Source organism: Argopecten irradians, chromosome 7, assembly GCF_041381155.1.
Source record: "Argopecten irradians isolate NY chromosome 7, Ai_NY, whole genome shotgun sequence".
Classification (NCBI taxonomy): domain Eukaryota; kingdom Metazoa; phylum Mollusca; class Bivalvia; order Pectinida; family Pectinidae; genus Argopecten; species Argopecten irradians.
In genome coordinates this window covers 4,513,517-4,535,411 of record NC_091140.1, presented here as the reverse complement: position 1 = coordinate 4,535,411, position 21,895 = coordinate 4,513,517, and the positions used below count along the sequence as shown (strand labels likewise).

The 21,895-nt window shown below is 42.4% G+C and overlaps 1 protein-coding gene across 2 annotated transcripts in view; it reads right to left on the bottom strand.

Annotated features, from left to right (window-relative positions):
- The window catches only part of LOC138327331 (gem-associated protein 5-like), a 252,249-nt gene that overhangs the window by 227,421 nt on the left and 2,933 nt on the right, over positions 1 to 21,895 (bottom strand). For both annotated transcript variants that reach the window (XM_069273348.1, XM_069273349.1), the window contains exons 6-8: positions 15,792 to 15,888; positions 15,494 to 15,609; positions 8,696 to 8,781 (exon numbers count right to left, since the gene is read on the bottom strand). In XM_069273348.1, the coding sequence (XP_069129449.1) occupies positions 8,696 to 8,781; positions 15,494 to 15,609; positions 15,792 to 15,888 (299 nt within the window). The remainder of the gene's footprint in view (positions 1 to 8,695; positions 8,782 to 15,493; positions 15,610 to 15,791; positions 15,889 to 21,895) is intronic.

Below are 21,895 nucleotides of genomic sequence, written 5' to 3'. Positions count from 1 at the left end.
GGAGGTCTGTAACAGTAAAAATAACTATCTTATGGTAGGTAGAGGAGATGTTAGGAGGTCTGTAACAGTAAAATAACTATCTTATGGTAGGTAGAGGAGATGTTAGGAGGTCTGTAACAGTAAAATAACTATCTTATGGTAGGTAGAGGAGATGTTAGGAGGTCTGTAACAGTAAAATCACTATCTTATGGTAGGTAGAGGAGATGTTAGGAGGCCTGTAACAGTAAAATCACTATCTTATGGTAGGTAGAGGAGATGTTAGGAGGTCCTGTAACAGTAAAATCACTATCTTATGGTAGGTAGAGGAGATGTTAGGAGGTCTGTAACAGTAAAATCACTATCTTATGGTAGGTAGAGGAGATGTTAGGAGGTCTGTAACAGTAAAATAACTATCTTATGGTAGGTAGAGGAGATGTTAGGAGGTCTGTAACAGTAAAATAACTATCTTATGGTAGGTAGAGGAGATGTTAGGAGGTCTGTAACAGTAAAATAACTATCTTATGGTAGGTAGAGGAGATGTTAGGAGGTCTGTAACAGTAAAATAACTATCTTATGGTAGGTAGAGGAGATGTTAGGAGGTCTGTAACAGTAAAATAACTATCTTATGGTAGGTAGAGGAGATGTTAGGAGGTCTGTAACAGTAAAATAACTATCTTATGGTAGGTAGAGGAGATGTTAGGAGGTCTGTAACAGTAAAATCACTATCTTATGGTAGATAGAGGAGATGTTAGGAGGTCTGTAACAGTAAAATAACTATCTTATGGTAGGTAGAGGAGATGTTAGGAGGTCTGTAACAGTAAAATAACTATCTTATGGTAGGTAGAGGAGATGTTAGGAGGCCTGTAACAGTAAAATCACTATCTTATGGTAGGTAGAGGAGATGTTAGGAGGCCTGTAACAGTAAAATCACTATCTTATGGTAGGTAGAGGAGATGTTAGGAGGTCTGTAACAGAAAATCACTATCTTATGGTAGGTAGAGGAGATGTTAGGAGGTCTGTAACAGTAAAATCACTATCTTATGGTAGGTAGAGGAGATGTTAGGAGGTCTGTAACAGTAAAATAACTATCTTATGGTAGGTAGAGGAGATGTTAGGAGGCCTGTAACAGTAAAATAACTATCTTATGGTAGGTAGAGGAGATGTTAGGAGGTCTGTAACAGTAAAATAACTATCTTATGGTAGGTAGAGGAGATGTTAGGAGGCCTGTAACAGTAAAATAACTATCTTATGGTAGGTAGAGGAGATGTTAGGAGGCCTGTAACAGTAAAATAACTATCTTATGGTAGGTAGAGGAGATGTTAGGAGGTCTGTAACAGTAAAATCACTATCTTATGGTAGGTAGAGGAGATGTTAGGAGGTCTGTAACAGTAAAATAACTATCTTATGGTAGGTAGAGGAGATGTTAGGAGGTCTGTAACAGTAAAATAACTATCTTATGGTAGGTAGAGGAGATGTTAGGAGGCCTGTAACAGTAAAATCACTATCTTATGGTAGGTAGAGGAGATGTTAGGAGGTCTGTAACAGTAAAATAACTATCTTATGGTAGGTAGAGGAGATGTTAGGAGGTCTGTAACAGTAAAATAACTATCTTATGGTAGGTAGAGGAGATGTTAGGAGGTCTGTAACAGTAAAATCACTATCTTATGGTAGGTAGAGGAGATGTTAGGAGGTCTGTAACAGTAAAATAACTATCTTATGGTAGGTAGAGGAGATGTTAGGAGGCCTGTAACAGTAAAATCACTATCTTATGGTAGGTAGAGGAGATGTTAGGAGGCCTGTAACAGTAAAATAACTATCTTATGGTAGGTAGAGGAGATGTTAGGAGGTCTGTAACAGTAAAATCACTATCTTATGGTAGGTAGAGGAGATGTTAGGAGGTCTGTAACAGTAAAATCACTATCTTATGGTAGGTAGAGGAGATGTTAGGAGGCCTGTAACAGTAAAATAACTATCTTATGGTAGGTAGAGGAGATGTTAGGAGGTCTGTAACAGTAAAATCACTATCTTATGGTAGGTAGAGGAGATGTTAGGAGGTCTGTAACAGTAAAATCACTATCTTATGGTAGGTAGAGGAGATGTTAGGAGGTCTGTAACAGTAAAATCACTATCTTATGGTAGGTAGAGGAGATGTTAGGAGGTCTGTAACAGTAAAATAACTATCTTATGGTAGGTAGAGGAGATGTTAGGAGGCTGTAACAGTAAAATACTATCTTATGGTAGGTAGAGGAGATGTTAGGAGGTCTGTAACAGTAAAATAACTATCTTATGGTAGGTAGAGGAGATGTTAGGAGGTCTGTAACAGTAAAATAACTATCTTATGGTAGGTAGAGGAGATGTTAGGAGGCCTGTAACAGTAAAATAACTATCTTATGGTAGGTAGAGGAGATGTTAGGAGGTCTGTAACAGTAAAATCACTATCTTATGGTAGGTAGAGGAGATGTTAGGAGGTCTGTAACAGTAAAATCACTATCTTATGGTAGGTAGAGGAGATGTTAGGAGGTCTGTAACAGTAAAATCACTATCTTATGGTAGGTAGAGGAGATGTTAGGAGGTCCTGTAACAGTAAAATCACTATCTTATGGTAGGTAGAGGAGATGTTAGGAGGTCTGTAACAGTAAAATAACTATCTTATGGTAGGTAGAGGAGATGTTAGGAGGTCTGTAACAGTAAAATAACTATCTTATGGTAGGTAGAGGAGATGTTAGGAGGTCTGTAACAGTAAAATCACTATCTTATGGTAGGTAGAGGAGATGTTAGGAGGTCTGTAACAGTAAAATCACTATCTTATGGTAGATAGAGGAGATGTTAGGAGGTCTGTAACAGTAAAATCACTATCTTATGGTAGGTAGAGGAGATGTTAGGAGGTCTGTAACAGTAAAATCACTATCTTATGGTAGGTAGAGGAGATGTTAGGAGGTCTGTAACAGTAAAATAACTATCTTATGGTAGGTAGAGGAGATGTTAGGAGGCCTGTAACAGTAAAATCACTATCTTATGGTAGGTAGAGGAGATGTTAGGAGGTCCTGTAACAGTAAAATCACTATCTTATGGTAGGTAGAGGAGATGTTAGGAGGTCTGTAACAGTAAAATAACTATCTTATGGTAGGTAGAGGAGATGTTAGGAGGTCTGTAACAGTAAAATAACTATCTTATGGTAGGTAGAGGAGATGTTAGGAGGTCTGTAACAGTAAAATCACTATCTTATGGTAGGTAGAGGAGATGTTAGGAGGCCTGTAAACAGTAAAATCACTATCTTATGGTAGGTAGAGGAGATGTTAGGAGGTCTGTAACAGTAAAATAACTATCTTATGGTAGGTAGAGGAGATGTTAGGAGGCCTGTAACAGTAAAATCACTATCTTATGGTAGGTTAGAGGAGATGTTAGGAGGTCTGTAACAGTAAAATCACTATCTTATGGTAGGTAGAGGAGATGTTAGGAGGTCTGTAACAGTAAAATAACTATCTTATGGTAGGTAGAGGAGATGTTAGGAGGTCTGTAACAGTAAAATAACTATCTTATGGTAGGTAGAGGAGATGTTAGGAGGCCTGTAACAGTAAAATAACTAACTATTATGTATGGTGTTAGAGGTCTGTAACAGTAAAATTACTTAGAGGTAGATGAATGTTAGGAGGTCTGTAACAGTAAAATCACTATCTTATGGTAGGTAGAGGAGATGTTAGGAGGTCTGTAACAGTAAAATCAACTATCTTATGGTAGGTAGAGGAGATGTTAGGAGGTCTGTAACAGTAAAATAACTATCTTATGGTAGGTAGAGGAGATGTTAGGAGGTCTGTAACAGTAAAATACTATCTTATGGTAGGTAGAGGAGATGTTAGGAGGTCTGTAACAGTAAAATAACTATCTTATGGTAGGTAGAGGAGATGTTAGGAGGTCTGTAACAGTAAAATCACTATCTTATGGTAGGTAGAGGAGATGTTAGGAGGTCTGTAACAGTAAAATAACTATCTTATGGTAGGTAGAGGAGATGTTAGGAGGTCTGTAACAGTAAAATCACTATCTTATGGTAGGTAGAGGAGATGTTAGGAGGTCTGTAACAGTAAAATACTATCTTATGGTAGGTAGAGGAGATGTTAGGAGGTCTGTAACAGTAAAATCACTATCTTATGGTAGGTAGAGGAGATGTTAGGAGGTCTGTAACAGTAAAATAACTATCTTATGGTAGGTAGAGGAGATGTTAGGAGGCCTGTAACAGTAAAATAACTATCTTATGGTAGGTAGAGGAGATGTTAGGAGGTCTGTAACAGTAAAATAACTATCTTATGGTAGGTAGAGGAGATGTTAGGAGGTCTGTAACAGTAAAATCACTATCTTATGGTAGGTAGAGGAGATGTTAGGAGGTCTGTAACAGTAAAATCACTATCTTATGGTAGGTAGAGGAGATGTTAGGAGGTCTGTAACAGTAAAATCAACTATCTTATGGTAGGTAGAGGAGATGTTAGGAGGTCTGTAACAGTAAAATAACTATCTTATGGTAGGTAGAGGAGATGTTAGGAGGTCTGTAACAGTAAAATAACTATCTTATGGTAGGTAGAGGAGATGTTAGGAGGTCTGTAACAGTAAAATAACTATCTTATGGTAGGTAGAGGAGATGTTAGGAGGTCTGTAACAGTAAAATAACTATCTTATGGTAGGTAGAGGAGATGTTAGGAGGTCTGTAACAGTAAAATAACTATCTTATGGTAGGTAGAGGAGATGTTAGGAGGCTGTAACAGTAAAATACTATCTTATGGTAGGTAGAGGAGATGTTAGGAGGCTGTAACAGTAAAATAACTATCTTATGGTAGGTAGAGGAGATGTTAGGAGGTCTGTAACAGTAAAATAACTATCTTATGGTAGATAGAGGAGATGTTAGGAGGCCTGTAACAGTAAAATAACTATCTTATGGTAGGTAGAGGAGATGTTAGGAGGCCTGTAACAGTAAAATAACTATCTTATGGTAGGTAGAGGAGATGTTAGGAGGTCTGTAACAGTAAAATAACTATCTTATGGTAGGTAGAGGAGATGTTAGGAGGTCTGTAACAGTAAAATCACTATCTTATGGTAGGTAGAGGAGATGTTAGGAGGTCTGTAACAGTAAAATAACTATCTTATGGTAGGTAGAGGAGATGTTAGGAGGCCTGTAACAGTAAAATCACTATCTTATGGTAGGTAGAGGAGATGTTAGGAGGTCTGTAACAGTAAAATAACTATCTTATGGTAGGTAGAGGAGATGTTAGGAGGCCTGTAACAGTAAAATAACTATCTTATGGTAGGTAGAGGAGATGTTAGGAGGTCTGTAACAGTAAAATCACTATCTTATGGTAGGTAGAGGAGATGTTAGGAGGCCTGTAACAGTAAAATAACTATCTTATGGTAGGTAGAGGAGATGTTAGGAGGTCTGTAACAGTAAAATAACTATCTTATGGTAGGTAGAGGAGATGTTAGGAGGTCTGTAACAGTAAAATAACTATCTTATGGTAGGTAGAGGAGATGTTAGGAGGTCTGTAACAGTAAAATCAACTATCTTATGGTAGGTAGAGGAGATGTTAGGAGGTCTGTAACAGTAAAATCACTATCTTATGGTAGGTAGAGGAGATGTTAGGAGGTCTGTAACAGTAAAATACTATCTTATGGTAGGTAGAGGAGATGTTAGGAGGCCTGTAACAGTAAAATAACTATCTTATGGTAGGTAGAGGAGATGTTAGGAGGTCTGTAACAGTAAAAAAACTATCTTATGGTAGGTAGAGGAGATGTTAGGAGGTCTGTAACAGTAAAATAACTATCTTATGGTAGGTAGAGGAGATGTTAGGAGGCCTGTAACAGTAAAATAACTATCTTATGGTAGGTAGAGGAGATGTTAGGAGGTCTGTAACAGTAAAATCACTATCTTATGGTAGGTAGAGGAGATGTTAGGAGGCCTGTAACAGTAAAATCACTATCTTATGGTAGGTAGAGGAGATGTTAGGAGGTCTGTAACAGTAAAATCACTATCTTATGGTAGGTAGAGGAGATGTTAGGAGGTCTGTAACAGTAAAATAACTATCTTATGGTAGGTAGAGGAGATGTTAGGAGGTCTGTAACAGTAAAATCACTATCTTATGGTAGGTAGAGGAGATGTTAGGAGGTCTGTAACAGTAAAATAACTATCTTATGGTAGGTAGAGGAGATGTTAGGAGGTCTGTAACAGTAAAATAACTATCTTATGGTAGGTAGAGGAGATGTTAGGAGGTCTGTAACAGTAAAATAACTATCTTATGGTAGGTAGAGGAGATGTTAGGAGGTCTGTAACAGTAAAATCACTATCTTATGGTAGGTAGAGGAGATGTTAGGAGGCCTGTAACAGTAAAATAACTATCTTATGGTAGGTAGAGGAGATGTTAGGAGGTCTGTAACAGTAAAATCACTATCTTATGGTAGGTAGAGGAGATGTTAGGAGGCTGTAACAGTAAAATAACTATCTTATGGTAGGTAGAGGAGATGTTAGGAGGTCTGTAACAGTAAAATCACTATCTTATGGTAGGTAGAGGAGATGTTAGGAGGCTGTAACAGTAAAATCACTATCTTATGGTAGGTAGAGGAGATGTTAGGAGGTCTGTAACAGTAAAATAACTATCTTATGGTAGGTAGAGGAGATGTTAGGAGGTCTGTAACAGTAAAATAACTATCTTATGGTAGGTAGAGGAGATGTTAGGAGGTCTGTAACAGTAAAAGATCACTATCTTTTATGGTAGGTAGAGGAGATGTTAGGAGGTCTGTAACAGTAAAATAACTATCTTATGGTAGGTAGAGGAGATGTTAGGAGGTGTAACAGTAAAATAACTATCTTATGGTAGGTAGAGGAGATGTTAGGAGGCCTGTAAACAGTAAAATAACTATCTTATGGTAGGTAGAGGAGATGTTAGGAGGTCTGTAACAGTAAAATAACTATCTTATGGTAGGTAGAGGAGATGTTAGGAGGTCTGTAACAGTAAAATAACTATCTTATGGTAGGTAGAGGAGATGTTAGGAGGCCAGTAAAAATCTATGTAGTAGAGGAGATGTTAAAACAGTAAAATAACTATCTTATGGTAGGTAGAGGAGATGTTAGGAGGCCTGTAACAGTAAAATAACTATCTTATGGTAGGTAGAGGAGATGTTAGGAGGTCTGTAACAGTAAAATAACTATCTTATGGTAGGTAGAGGAGATGTTAGGAGGTCTGTAACAGTAAAATCACTATCTTATGGTAGGTAGAGGAGATGTTAGGAGGTCTGTAACAGTAAAATCACTATCTTATGGTAGGTAGAGGAGATGTTAGGAGGCCTGTAACAGTAAAATAACTATCTTATGGTAGGTAGAGGAGATGTTAGGAGGTCTGTAACAGTAAAATAACTATCTTATGGTAGGTAGAGGAGATGTTAGGAGGTCTGTAACAGTAAAATCACTATCTTATGGTAGATAGAGGAGATGTTAGGAGGTCTGTAACAGTAAAAATCACTATCTTATGGTAGGTAGAGGAGATGTTAGGAGGTCTGTAACAGTAAAATAACTATCTTATGGTAGGTAGAGGAGATGTTAGGAGGCCTGTAACAGTAAAATCACTATCTTATGGTAGGTAGAGGAGATGTTAGGAGGTCTGTAACAGTAAAAATCACTATCTTATGGTAGGTAGAGGAGATGTTAGGAGGTCTGTAACAGTAAAATAACTATCTTATGGTAGGTAGGAGATGTTAGGAGGTCTGTAACAGTATCTTATGGTAGGTAGAGGAGATGTTAGGAGGTCTGTAACAGTAAAATCACTATCTTATGGTAGGTAGAGGAGATGTTAGGAGGTCTGTAACAGTAAAATACTATTATGGTAGGTAGAGGAGATGTTAGGAGGCCTGTAACAGTAAAATAACTATCTTATGGTAGGTAGAGGAGATGTTAGGAGGTCTGTAACAGTAAAATACTATCTTATGGTAGGTAGAGGAGATGTTAGGAGGCCTGTAACAGTAAAATAACTATCTTATGGTAGGTAGAGGAGATGTTAGGAGGCTGTAACAGTAAAATAACTATCTTATGGTAGGTAGAGGAGATGTTAGGAGGCCTGTAACAGTAAAATACTATCTTATGGTAGGTAGAGAGAGATGTTAGGAGGTCTGTAACAGTAAAATAACTATCTTATGGTAGATAGAGGAGATGTTAGGAGGTCTGTAACAGTAAAATCACTATCTTATGGTAGGTAGAGGAGATGTTAGGAGGTCTGTAACAGTAAAATAACTATCTTATGGTAGGTAGAGGAGATGTTAGGAGGTCTGTAACAGTAAAATAACTATCTTATGGTAGGTAGAGGAGATGTTAGGAGGCCTGTAACAGTAAAATCACTATCTTATGGTAGGTAGAGGAGATGTAGGTAGAGGAGATGTTAGGAGGCCTGTAACAGTAAAATCACTATCTTATGGTAGGTAGAGGAGACATCATGGGTTTACAGTAAAGGAATGATTCGTTTCATTTTTTAGATAATGCTGTATTTCAGATCCTGCAAAATATCAGATTTCACATTGACTCATTCTACAAATATGTTTTTGCTTTGAGCATTAAAACCATCACTGCTACTACTTAATGTTTACATATTAAATTCTTGCATTGTGGATAAGATTCTGCTGATCTTAATAACATGAGAACGCTTGGAGACACTACATAAATGAATTATGTTAAGATTTAAAATGAACACACCTGTTGGAGAGAGTGTCATATATCCCGACTCGGCCATCATCTGTACCATACGCCAGTAACCCCTCCTTCACTGGGTGCCAACACAACTACAGCATAAACAGATTTTATAGGGCCAAACAAAATTAATTTCTTGTTTCTCAGGCACATTTTTCCAAAAAAGGATGAGGGAGGGAGGCTATTTTTTTTACTACCTAAAAATGTGATGAGGGAGGGATTTTTTTTTTTCTCAGTCACATAATAATATACATGAATCATGTGATTTGAAATTGTGTCAATTGTTAAATGCATAAAATGAATAAAGAAATCTTAATTTTAAACTATTGTCTTTATTTTCTGGTATTAAACTTACAATTTAAATTGAAAAACAATTGAAATACAACTTTATGTTCAATGTTAACCAGATGTACATAAGCAAGTGATCAGGACTCCCTATGTTTTAAGATTTGGTCTTTTTGCTCCCCTTTCGTTCCTCCCACACATTTCTCTTTCTTTTAAGAGCTTGTTTGTCTCTGGTGTCACAGATTTTACATATTGGATATTGGCTCTCCTTTATTACAAGGTCTGTGTCAGAGCCACAATGGAAGCACACAGGGGAAAGCACTTCGAGCTGAAATAGGGGACTTCAATAGGAGTATCACATGTGATGTTGAAATGTCCGGGTGTAGGCTTTTATTAGATGTTATTTCAGGAACAAACACGGCGCACATGTTTCACACTTTATTCCAATATGGCGGGCAGTCAGTAACAACCGCAATAGGCATGCGCAATACACATACAAAGTTAGTGGTACTAAATATCACTATGACTATATGTAATGACAATTACCGCCTGGATGATGACTAGTGCAATAATGTAAAGTATTCCAAATCTACAAACATTACACTTTTCCCCTCTTCAAAACAATAAACCAATATTATGATCTGTAATAATCGTTAGCTTATTTCAACTAATTTTGAGCACATCTCTTTGTAAGATAGAGCACAGTTCATGAATATCAGTCTTGTAAAACACTGAAAACAACCTAATTAACCTAATTAACCTAATTATACTCCTTGCATAATCTTTAACTGTCAATATAACAATAACAAAAAGTAACACAAATTACAGTTTAATTTCAAATGGACTCGATTAACCTCTTAGGTTTGGAATGTTCGCGACGCGGAAAACGCGACTCTAGATCTGTGGTCATGGATTTATCACACAAAGGAATGGTTTCTACATGTACAGTTTTTTGTGTGCTTAACTGGGTGTTACCGTTCGTGACAGTCTTAGGTGTTGTTTCACATTGATGATTGGCTTTAGGACTTATCGCCATATCCGTTGGTTCAGTTCTTGGGACCCTCGATGGGACGAAATGCTGTGACAAGTCGTCGGTACACGCATTACTCGGTGAAGATGAATGTAATGGCTGTGACTCGCAATCCACCACACAATCGCGCATCTGATCAATGTGTCTCTTCCAGATTAAGTCCCCAACCTGCACTCTATAGGTTACTGGTCCCAGTTTCTGTATAATAACTCCACGAATCCATGATCGTTTTCGGTTGGTGCCTCGATAATCATGCACCATTACCAAGTCTCCAATCTCCATTTCGCGACTTTTCTTGGCCACGACATGTCGCTGATTACGTATTTGAACAGATTGTTCAAGATTTGGTCTGATAATGTCCAAACGAGTTCTGAGCTTCCTGCCCATGAATAACTCAGCTGGTGTGACTTTGGTAAGCGTATGAGGAGTTGTCCTATATGACAATAGGAATGACGCCAGCTTTTGGTTCAATGTTCCTTCCTCATCTTCCAAATTTTTCATACTGATCTTAAATGTTCTCACCGCACGTTCAGCCTCACCATTTGAACTTGGATGATATGGCGCTGATTTGATATGCTTGACGCCATTGATCTTTAGGAATTCTTCAAACTCAGCTGCCACAAACTGTGGTCCGTTGTCTGACACTATTTCTTTTGGTAGTCCGTACGCGGAGAACATATATCGAAGCGCGTTAATAGTGCTTTCAGCACTTGTTGACGACATTCTCACAACGTCCAACCATTTGGAGTGCGCGTCCATGACAACTAACAGGAATGGTCCTGCGTAGTCGATATGTACACGTTCCCATGCTTTGTTCGGCCATAACCATGGATTGGATCGCGACTGTGGCATGTTAGGTAGTTGTTTTCTACAACTTTCACACTTTGCCACCTTAGTTTCAATATCTGTGTCCAACATTGGCCACCACACGAACAATCTCGCCAACACCTTCATTCTTACTATTCCCGGATGGTTACCATGTAACTCGCTCAAATTTTCATCCTGGAACCGATCTGGAACAATAACTCGGATTCCTCTCAAGAGACATCCTTCCTCCACTGTCAGTTCCTCTCTGACACGGTAAAAGGGAAGTAACTCATTTTCTGGCTTTTCATGCGACCATCCATTGGTCACAAAGTACATCACTCTAGACAATACAGCGTCCTTTTTCGTTGCTAAGGCAATCTGTGCGGCTGTGATCGGTAACTTGCTCAATTGGATTTTGTTCACCTTCATGGCTTCCTGGTCTATTTCAGCAACATCCTCGGTGTCAACAGGAAAACGCGATAAAGTATCAGCATTCCCGTTCTGAGTAGTTGACCTATACTTTATATCAAATTGATACGACGACAACTGGATAGCCCACCGTTGTAACCGTGAGGTTGCTAGTACAGGAATACCTTTCTTTGGTCCTAGAATCAGTGTCAGAGGTTTATGGTCAGTCAACAAAGTAAATTTTCTTCCGTAAAGACACTGATGAAATTTGCGGACACCATACATGATTGCCAAAGCCTCCTTCTCAATTTGGGAGTAGTTTTTTTTCGGTCGCAGTGAGGGTACACGACGCATACGCGATTGGTCGATCATCTTTGTCAATAGTGTGAGATATCACGGCTCCTAAACCGTAAGAAGATGCATCTACTGCCAAGGTTACAGGCTTTTCGGGGTCATAATGAACCAATACATCTGATGACACTAAAAGTTCTTTGATTTTTTCACAGGCTGAGTGACAATCTGCTGTCCAATGCCAATCGACCTTGTCTGCCAGTAATGTCGTGAGGGGTTGTACAATTGTAGACATGTTTGGTATAAACTTCCTGTAGTAGTTTACAATGCCTAACCATGACTGAAGCTCTTTCTTATTTTGTGGATCCTTCAACTGTAGGATAGCTTCAACCTTGCGTGGTGATGGGTGGATACCATCTTTATTTACTACGAAAGCGAAATATTCCACCTCCTCCCTCATAAAATAACACTTGTCTTTCCTCAACTTGACACCATAGTCATCCAAACGCTTAAGTGTAGCATTCAGGTTTTGCTGATGAACTACATCATCTTTTCCGGTCACGAGAACATCATCCAAGATACAACCAACACTGTCCAATTCTTGTAGAACGGTTTCCATTGTCCGCTGGAAAATAGCAGGTGCAGACGCTACACCAAATGGAAGCCTGGTGTATCTATACAAACCAAGGTGAGTGTTGATAGTTACATATTTTCGCGACTCCTCATCCAGAAGAACCTGGTTGTAAGCTTGGGTCAAATCCAGCTTTGAAAATTTCTGTCCTCCGTTGAGCTTGGTGAATAGCTCCTTGCTGGTAGGCAGGGGATATTCAGGTACATCCAGCACAGGGTTTATGGTGATTTTGAAATCGCCACATATTCTCACTGAACCGTCCGGTTTCATGACAGGCACTATAGGTGTCGCCCAATCTGAACTTTCCACCTTTTCCACTATGCCAGCTGCCTCTAGTCGCTGAAGTTCTGCGCCTATCTGATCTTTAAGTGCATAAGGTACAGTTCTAGCTTTGAAAAACTTAGGCTGGGTATTGTCCTTCAGTTTGATAGATGCTGTGATTCCCTTAACTGTGCCTAATTTGTCCTCAAATATGGAATATTTCTGCTCGTTGATAGTCATCAGGTTGATCGTTTTCCAGTTAAGATGTAGCTGTCCTAACCAATTTCTACCAAATAAAGCAGGTCCATCACCTTCCACTACTAGCAATGGCAAAAGTTTGTTCTGTCCTTCATATGACACCTGGACACTAGCCTCGCCCAACACTGGCAATACTTCACCGGTATATGTTTTTAACATAGTTGAGCTGTCTTGTAGTTTAACTTTATCCTTGAACATAGCCCTGTAATCTCTGTCTGATATCAGAGACACTGGTGATCCGGTGTCCAACTCCATCGTTTGAGGTGTCTTTTCAATTTCTAATGAAATACGGATCCCTTTTTGCCCTCTGGACTTGATTGAGAATATCGGCCATACTTCCGAGACCTCTTCTTGGTCAGAATCCTCCATGAAATGGATTTTCGAACTCTTTTTACTTTTCTTAGAGTTTCCCTTTGTCTGTCTGGTTGAATCAGAACTACTAGTACTTTGATTTTTTGAAGTCCAATGTTTATCTTTGGAAGTCTTTGATTTCGGGCACTTTTTATGTAAATGTCCTATCTCTTTGCATGTATGGCACTTACTACTTTTGTAGAAACATCTGTCTGCACTATGGTTCGTCTTACCGCAGCGAAAACATTCCTTGAATGCTTGAAATTTGTTGACATTTCCAGCTTTGTCTACGCTGTCTCCTTTCAATTTCCGTGCCTCATTTTCAGCCATCTCCATGCTCACCGCTATTTCCTTTGCCTTTGACATTGTTAGAGTTGCCTCTGTGAGTAGTTTACGTTGTGTAGGAATCGAGGACAAACCTGACACAAACCTGTCTCTCAATGCATCGTCTAGAAACGTGCCAAATTCACAATGTTCGCTTAGTCGTCTCAGTTCAGCTACATACTGACATATGGTTTCATTCGATTGCTGATTCCTTTGATGGAATTTAAATCTTTCGGCTATAATAAGCGGTTTTGGTTTTAAATGTTGAGATATGAGTTCCTTCAACTCATCGTATGTCTTATCAGAGTGTTTTTCGGGAGATGTGAGGTTCCGCACGAGACCATACATTTTCTGACCCATAACTGTCAACAATATCGAGCGTTGTTTATCAACATCATCAACTCCGTTAGCTATGAAATATTGTTCTACCCTTTCTACATACTCATCCCAGTTCATTTCAAAATCGAATGATTCTATTCTACCGTACACTGCCATGGTTGTGTTTACGTGGAATGGTAACACTGAGAAAAGTTCAGGAACATTCGCCACCTTGGCTGCCGGTGAATGGCTTTTACACTAATTTACAACGATTTTGGTTTACCATACTGCCGTTTCTTCAGCTTCGTTACACCAGAAATCCTCGTCGCCACTGAAATGTCCGGGTGTAGGCTTTCATTAGATGTTATTTCAGGAACAAACACGGCGCACATGTTTCACACTTTATTCCAATATGGCGGGCAGTCAGTAACAACCGCAATAGGCATGCGCAATACACATACAAAGTTAGTGGTACTAAATACCACTATGACTATATGTAATGACAATTACCGCCAGGATGATGACTAGTGCAATAATGTAAAGTATTCCAAATCTACAAACATTACAGATGTTACTTCTGACATATACTTTCGTTAACAATGCATTGATTCTCGGTGCTTTTGAAGCATCTTCTGGTTGCAAACTTGAACTTGGAAAGCATTCCGTTTTTTCTCACCTGTTTTATTCCGACATTCATTTTCATGATCAGTTTTGACATTGTTTTCAGATGTAGATGCCGATGACCGTTGCACCTCGTGCAACGTTATTCTGACATAATGTCCAAACAGTTTCGTTGCTTCATTTACCTTTGAAGACATCATAACTTTGTCAAAAACGTCAGTTTTCTGTTTGCCGATAGCGGCCGGCACATGATGATCCACGAATTTTGGCGGAAATGACCAGTCGTCGGGACCAAGCGATCCATCGCACAGACCTTTGTAGAGTTCGCCAAACGAACAAGTATCACTTTAATTCGAAATGATTGTCCAGGGTAAAAGAACACTCCCAGAAAAAGATATTTGAAGCGAAATCATTATTGCTGCCGTGTACCATGTGCAATCACAAGCTTTTAAAGGATAAACAAACGTTTCAATGATCTGATTTGGGAGATTCTAAAACACGGATCGGTCAAGTTCCGGATAATGCGGGAACCAACGTCGGATTTTTTTCCGGAATTTATTTTTCGGCGCGGACGTTTTTATTTTTTTGATTTCAATAAAAAGTGAGTGGTGCGGGGGGTTCATATTGGATGCGGGCGGGCCTGAGAAACAAGAAATTAATTTTGTTTGGCCTAGTGGACATCATCAAAGAAAGAAACATCACATTATAATGGCATCTAATTAGATTCACTACTACCATCACTAATTAAGAGAAGCAGGCTCATGGTCAACAAAAGTGCTGAAACTGTAATAGGTTAATGACACTTGTAGAACTTTAATACATATAGGGTCTTAAATGTGTGCTCATTTCATATGAGATTTTATGAAACAAGCCTAAAAAGATTTTATTTTTTCGAACCTTATCCAAATCCAGCAGAGGCCAGCATTTACCTTCCTTGAATCCTGACACCTGTATGTTGACTTATCATGTCAAGTCATGGGGTCAAAACGGATTTCAATCCAATCCAATGAAAAGTGCTCAAATTTATATACAGCGAATTAATTGAAGTCACTGTATACCACAGTGGATCATGTGATAAAATTAAACACTATCAGTTTCAAGGGTGTTTTACAAAAGAAGGACTGAACCTCCTATTTAAGAGATCCAAGTGATTATATCCTTCACAGACAATGTGTAAGTGGTGTTAATTTACAGATCCTAATTAGACAGGTATACTCACTGATGTGACCTTGGCTTTTATGCCTTGCCATAGATTCTTGATGTCGGTGAGGTTATTAGTGTTGTTGATGTTCCACAGACGTATCATACTATCTCCAACTCCTATCGCCAGTCTACCTGTAAGGTAAGTCTGCAGTCAGCACATGTACATCATACTCCATGTAACACACAAATTGTCAGTACAAAAATCTACATCATACTCCATGTAACACATAATTGTCAGTACAAAAATATATTTCAATATATTCCGTAAATTTTGTCAATATTCATTGTTTAAGACTCTTGCGTAATGAATATACCTGGGTCTACAGGTGAGGATTTGGCTACATAAACAAACCCTCCGAAGGTCGGTAGCACACCAAACAGTGACCCGGAATCAGTGTTCCATACTATCACCTGTAATGTACAAAATATGTAGAGGATATTGAGGCAGCAATGACAATGACAATGATTTTATTCTCATAAACGTAAACTGTAGAGAATTACATTCAAACAGGACATACAGCAAGAGTAATACTTCAACAGAATTGAGCCTACTATCTATCTGTTTGATGAATCTTACAAGTGAAACTAATTTGTCGTCTGTAGAAAAACTAAAAAGAGTACTGAATTTAAAAGCGCTGGGTCTTTCATAATAGTATCAAGATAACAATTTCTTTTTGCTAATTAATATGAAAACTAAGAATGTTATCTGTGAAAGAGACAGATACATAAAGCTCTACATGCTCTATCTCTGTCGAACAAAAGTCCCCCTTCTCCCCTTCCTCATCATGGTGTCCAACACAACAAGTCCCCCTTCTCCCCTTCCTCATCATGGTGTGTCCAACACAACAAGTCCCCCTTCTCCCCTTCCTCATCATGGTGTGTCCAACACAACAAGTCCCCCTTCTCCCCTTCCTCATCATGGTGTGTCCAACACAACAAGTCCCCCTTCTCCCCTTCCTCATCATGGTGCGTCCAACACAACAAGTCCCCCTTCTCCCCTTCCTCATCATGGTGTGTCCAACACAACAAGTCCCCCTTCTCCCCTTCCTCATCATGGTGTGTCCAACACAAGTCCCCTTCTCCCCTTCCTCATCATGGTGTGTCCAACACAACAAGTCCCCCTTCTCCCCTTCCTCATCATGGTGTGTCCAACACAACAAGTCCCCCTTTCCCCTTCCTCATCATGGTGTGTCCAACACAACAAGTCCCCCTTCTCCCCTTCCTCATCATGGTGTGTCCAACACAACAAGTCCCCCTTCTCCCCTTCCTCATCATGGTGTGTCCAACACAACAAGTCCCCCTTCTCCCCTTCCTCATCATGGTGTGTCCAACACACAAGTCCCCCTTCTCCCCTTCCTCATCATGATGTGTCCAACACAACAAGTCCCCCTTCTCCCCTTCCTCATCATGATGTGTCCAACACAACAAGTCCCCCTTCTCCCCTTCCTCATCATGATGTGTCCAACACAACAAGTCCCCCTTCTCCCCTTCCTCATCATGGTGTGTCCAACACAACAAGTCCCCCTTCTCCCCTTCCTCATCATGGTGTGTCCAACACAAGTCCCCCTTCTCCCCTTCCTCATCATGATGTGTCCAACACAACAAGTCCCCCTTCTCCCCTTCCTCATCATGATGTGTCCAACACAACAAGTCCCCCTTCTCCCCTTCCTCATCATGATGTGTCCAACACAACAAGTCCCCCTTCTCCCCTTCCTCATCATGGTGTGTCCAACAACAAGTCCCCCTTCTCCCCTTCCTCATCATGGTGTGTCCAACACAACAAGTCCCCCTTCTCCCCTTCCTCATCATGGTGTGTCCAACACAACAAGTCCCCCTTCTCCCCTTCCTCATCATGGTGTGTCCAACACAAGTCCCCCTTCTCCCCTTCCTCATCATGGTGTGTCCAACACAACAAGTCCCCCTTCTCCCCTTCCTCAATCATGGTGTGTCCAACACAACAAGTCCCCCTTCTCCCCTTCCTCATCATGATGTGTCCAACACAACAAGTCCCCCTTCTCCCCTTCCTCATCATGGTGTGTCCAACACAACAAGTCCCCCTTCTCCCCTTCCTCATCATGGTGTGTCCAACACAACAAGTCCCCCTTCTCCCCTTCCTCATCATGGTGTGTCCAACACAACAAGTCCCCCTTCTCCCCTTCCTCATCATGGTGTGTCCAACACAACAAGTCCCCCTTCTCCCCTTCCTCATCATGGTGTGTCCAACACAACAAGTCCCCCTTCTCCCCTTCCTCATCATGGTGTGTCCAACACAACAAGTCCCCCTTCTCCCCTTCCTCATCATGGTGTGTCCAACACAACAAGTCCCCCTTCTCCCCTTCCTCATCATGGTGTGTCCAACACAACAAGTCCCCCTTCTCCCCTTCCTCATCATGGTGTGTCCAACACAGGTCAATCCCCCTTCTCCCCTTCCTCATCATGGTGTGTCCAACACAACAAGTCCCCCTTCTCCCCTTCCTCATCATGGTGTGTCCAACACAAGTCCCCCTTCTCCCCTTCCTCATCATGGTGTGTCCAACACAAGTCCCCCTTCTCCCCTTCCTCATCATGGTGTGTCCAACACAACAAGTCCCCCTTCTCCCCTTCCTCATCATGGTGTGTCCAACACAACAAGTCCCCCTTCTCCCCTTCCTCATCATGGTGTGTCCAACACAACAAGTCCCCCTTCTCCCCCTTCCTCATCATGGTGTGTCCAACACAACAAGTCCCCCTTCTCCCCTTCCTCATCATGGTGTGTCCAACACAACAAGTCCCCCTTCTCCCCTTCCTCATCATGGTGTGTCCAACACAACAAGTCCCCCTTCTCCCCTTCCTCATCATGGTGTGTCCAACACAACAAGTCCCCCTTCTCCCCTTCCTCATCATGGTGTGTCCAACACAACAAGTCCCCTTCTTCTCCCCTTCCTCATCATGGTGTGTCCAACACAACAAGTCCCCCTTCTCCCCTTCCTCATCATGGTGTGTCCAACACAACAAGTCCCCCTTCTCCCCTTCCTCATCATGGTGTGTCCAACACAACAAGTCCCCCTTCTCCCCTTCCTCATCATGGTGTGTCCAACACAACAAGTCCCCCTTCTCCCCCTTCCTCATCATGGTGTGTCCAACACAACAAGTCCCCCTTTCTCCCCTTCCTCATCATGGTGTGTCCAACACAACAAGTCCCCCTTCTCCCCTTCCTCATCATGGTGTGTCCAACACAACAAGTCCCCCTTCTCCCCTTCCTCATCATGGTGTGTCCAACACAACAAGTCCCCCTTCTCCCCTTCCTCATCATGGTGTGTCCAACACAACAAGTCCCCCTTCTCCCCTTCCTCATCATGGTGTGTCCAACACAACAAGTCCCCCTTCTCCCCTTCCTCATCATGGTGTGTCCAACACAACAAGTCCCCCTTCTCCCCTTCCTCATCATGGTGTGTCCAACACAACAAGTCCCCCTTCTCCCCTTCCTCATCATGGTGTGTCCAACACAACAAGTCCCCCTTCTCCCCTTCCTCATCATGGTGTGTCCAACACAACAAGTCCCCCTTCTCCCCTTCCTCATCATGGTGTGTCCAACACAACAAGTCCCCCTTCTCCCCTTCCTCATCATGGTGTGTCCAACACAACAAGTCCCCCTTCTCCCCTTCCTCATCATGGTGTGTCCAACACAACAAGTCCCCCTTCTCCCCTTCCTCATCATGGTGTGTCCAACACAACAAGTCCCCCTTCTCCCCTTCCTCATCATGGTGTGTCCAACACAACAAGTCCCCCTTCTCCCCTTCCTCATCATGGTGTGTCCAACACAACAAGGCCCCCTTTCACCCTTCCTCATGATGGTGTGTCCAACACAACAAGTCCCCCTTCTTCCCCTTCCTCATCATGGTGTGTCCAACACAACAAGTCCCCTTCTCCCCTTCCTCATCATGGTGTGTCCAACACAACAAGTCCCCCTTCTCCCCTTCCTCATCATCATGTGTGTCCAACACAACAAGTCCCCCTTCTCCCCTTCCTCATCATGGTGTGTCCAACACAACAAGGCCCCCTTTCACCCTTCCTCATCATGGTGTGTCCAACACAACAAGTCCCCCTTCTCCCCTTCCTCATCATGGTGTGTCCAACACAACAAGTCCCCCTTTCACCCTTCCTCATCATGGTGTGTCCAACACAACAAGTCCCCCTTCTCCCCTTCCTCATCATGGTATGTCCAACACAACAAGTCCCCCTTCTCCCCTTCCTCATCATGGTGTGTCCAACACAACAAGTCCCCCTTCTCCCCTTCCTCATCATGGTGTGTCCAACACAAAGTCCCCCTTCTCCCCTTCCTCATCATGGTGTGTCCAACACAACAAGTCCCCCTTCTCCCCTTCCTCATCATGGTGTGTCCAACACAAGTCCCCCTTCTCCCCTTCCTCATCATGGTGTGTCCAACACAACAAGTCCCCCTTCTCCCCTTCCTCATCATGGTGTGTCCAACACAACAAGTCCCCCTTCTCCCCTTCCTCATCATGGTGTGTCCAACACAACAAGTCCCCCTTCTCCCCTTCCTCATCATGGTGTGTCCAACACAACAAGTCCCCCTTCTCCCCTTCCTCATCATGGTGTGTCCAACACAAGTCCCCCTTCTCCCCTTCCTCATCATGGTGTGTCCAACACAACAAGTCCCCCTTCTCCCCTTCCTCATCATGGTGTGTCCAACACAAAGTCCCCCTTCTCCCCTTCCTCATCATGGTGTGTCCAACACAACAAGTCCCCCTTCTCCCCTTCCTCATCATGGTGTGTCCAACACAACAAGTCCCCCTTCTCCCCTTCCTCATCATGGTGTGTCCAACACAACAAGTCCCCCTTCTCCCCTTCCTCATCATGGTGTGTCCAACACAACAAGTCCCCCTTCTCCCCTTCCTCATCATGGTGTGTCCAACACAACAAGTCCCCCTTCTCCCTTCCTCATCATGGTGTGTCCAACACAACAAGTCCCCCTTCTCCCCTTCCTCATCATGGTGTGTCCAACACAACAAGTCCCCCTTCTCCCCTTCCTCATCATGGTGTGTCCAACACAACAAGTCCCCCTTCTCCCCTTCCTCATCATGGTGTGTCCAACACAACAAGTCCCCCTTCTCCCCTTCCTCATCATGGTGTGTCCAACACAACAAGTCCCCCTTTCCCCTTCTCATCATGGTGGTCCAACACAATTCCCCTTCTCCCTTCTCATCATGGTGTGTCCAACACAACAAGTCCCCCTTCTCCCCTTCCTCATCATGGTGTGTCCAACACAACAAGTCCCCCTTCTCCCCTTCCTCATCATGGTGTGTCCAACACAACAAGTCCCCCTTCTCCCCTTCCTCATCATGGTGTGTCCAACACAACAAGTCCCCCTTCTCCCCTTCCTCATCATGGTGTGTCCAACACAACAAGTCCCCCTTCTCCCCTTCCTCATCATGGTGTGTCCAACACAACAAGTCCCCCTTCTCCCCTTCCTCATCATGGTGTGTCCAACACAACAAGTCCCCCTTCTCCCCTTCCTCATCATGGTGTGTCCAACACAACAAGTCCCCCCCTTCTCCCCCCTCATCATGGTGTGTGTGTCCAACACAACAAGTCCCCCTTCTCCCCTTCCTCATCATGGTGTGTCCAACACAACAAGTCCCCCTTCTCCCCTTCCTCATCATGGTGTGTCCAACACAACAAGTCCCCCTTCTCCCCTTCCTCATCATGGTGTGTCCAAACAACAAGTCCCCCTTCTCCCCTTCCTCATCATGGTGTGTCCAACACAACAAGTCCCCCTTCTCCCCTTCCTCATCATGGTGTGTCCAACACAAGTCCCCCTTCTCCCCTTCCTCATCATGGTGTGTCCAACACAACAAGTCCCCCTTCTCCCCTTCCTCATCATGGTGTGTCCAACACAAGTCCCCCTTCTCCCCTTCCTCATCATGGTGTGTCCAACACAAGTCCCCCTTCTCCCCTTCCTCATCATGGTGTGTCCAACACAACAAGTCCCCCTTCTCCCCTTCCTCATCATGGTGTGTCCAACACAAGTCCCCCTTCTCCCCTTCCTCATCATGGTGTGTCCAACACAACAAGTCCCCCTTCTCCCCTTCCTCATCATGGTGTGTCCAACACAAGTCCCCCTTCTCCCCTTCCTCATCATGTGTGTCCAACACAACAAGTCCCCCTTCTCCCCTTCCTCATCATGGTGTGTCCAACACAACAAGTCCCCCTTCTCCCCTTCCTCATCATGGTGTGTCCAACACAAGTCCCCCTTCTCCCCTTCCTCATCATGATGTGTCCAACACAACAAGTCCCCCTTCTCCCCTTCCTCATCATGGTGTGTCCAACACAACAAGTCCCCCTTCTCCCCTTCCTCATCATGGTGTGTCCAACACAACAAGTCCCCCTTCTCCCCTTCCTCATCATGGTGTGTCCA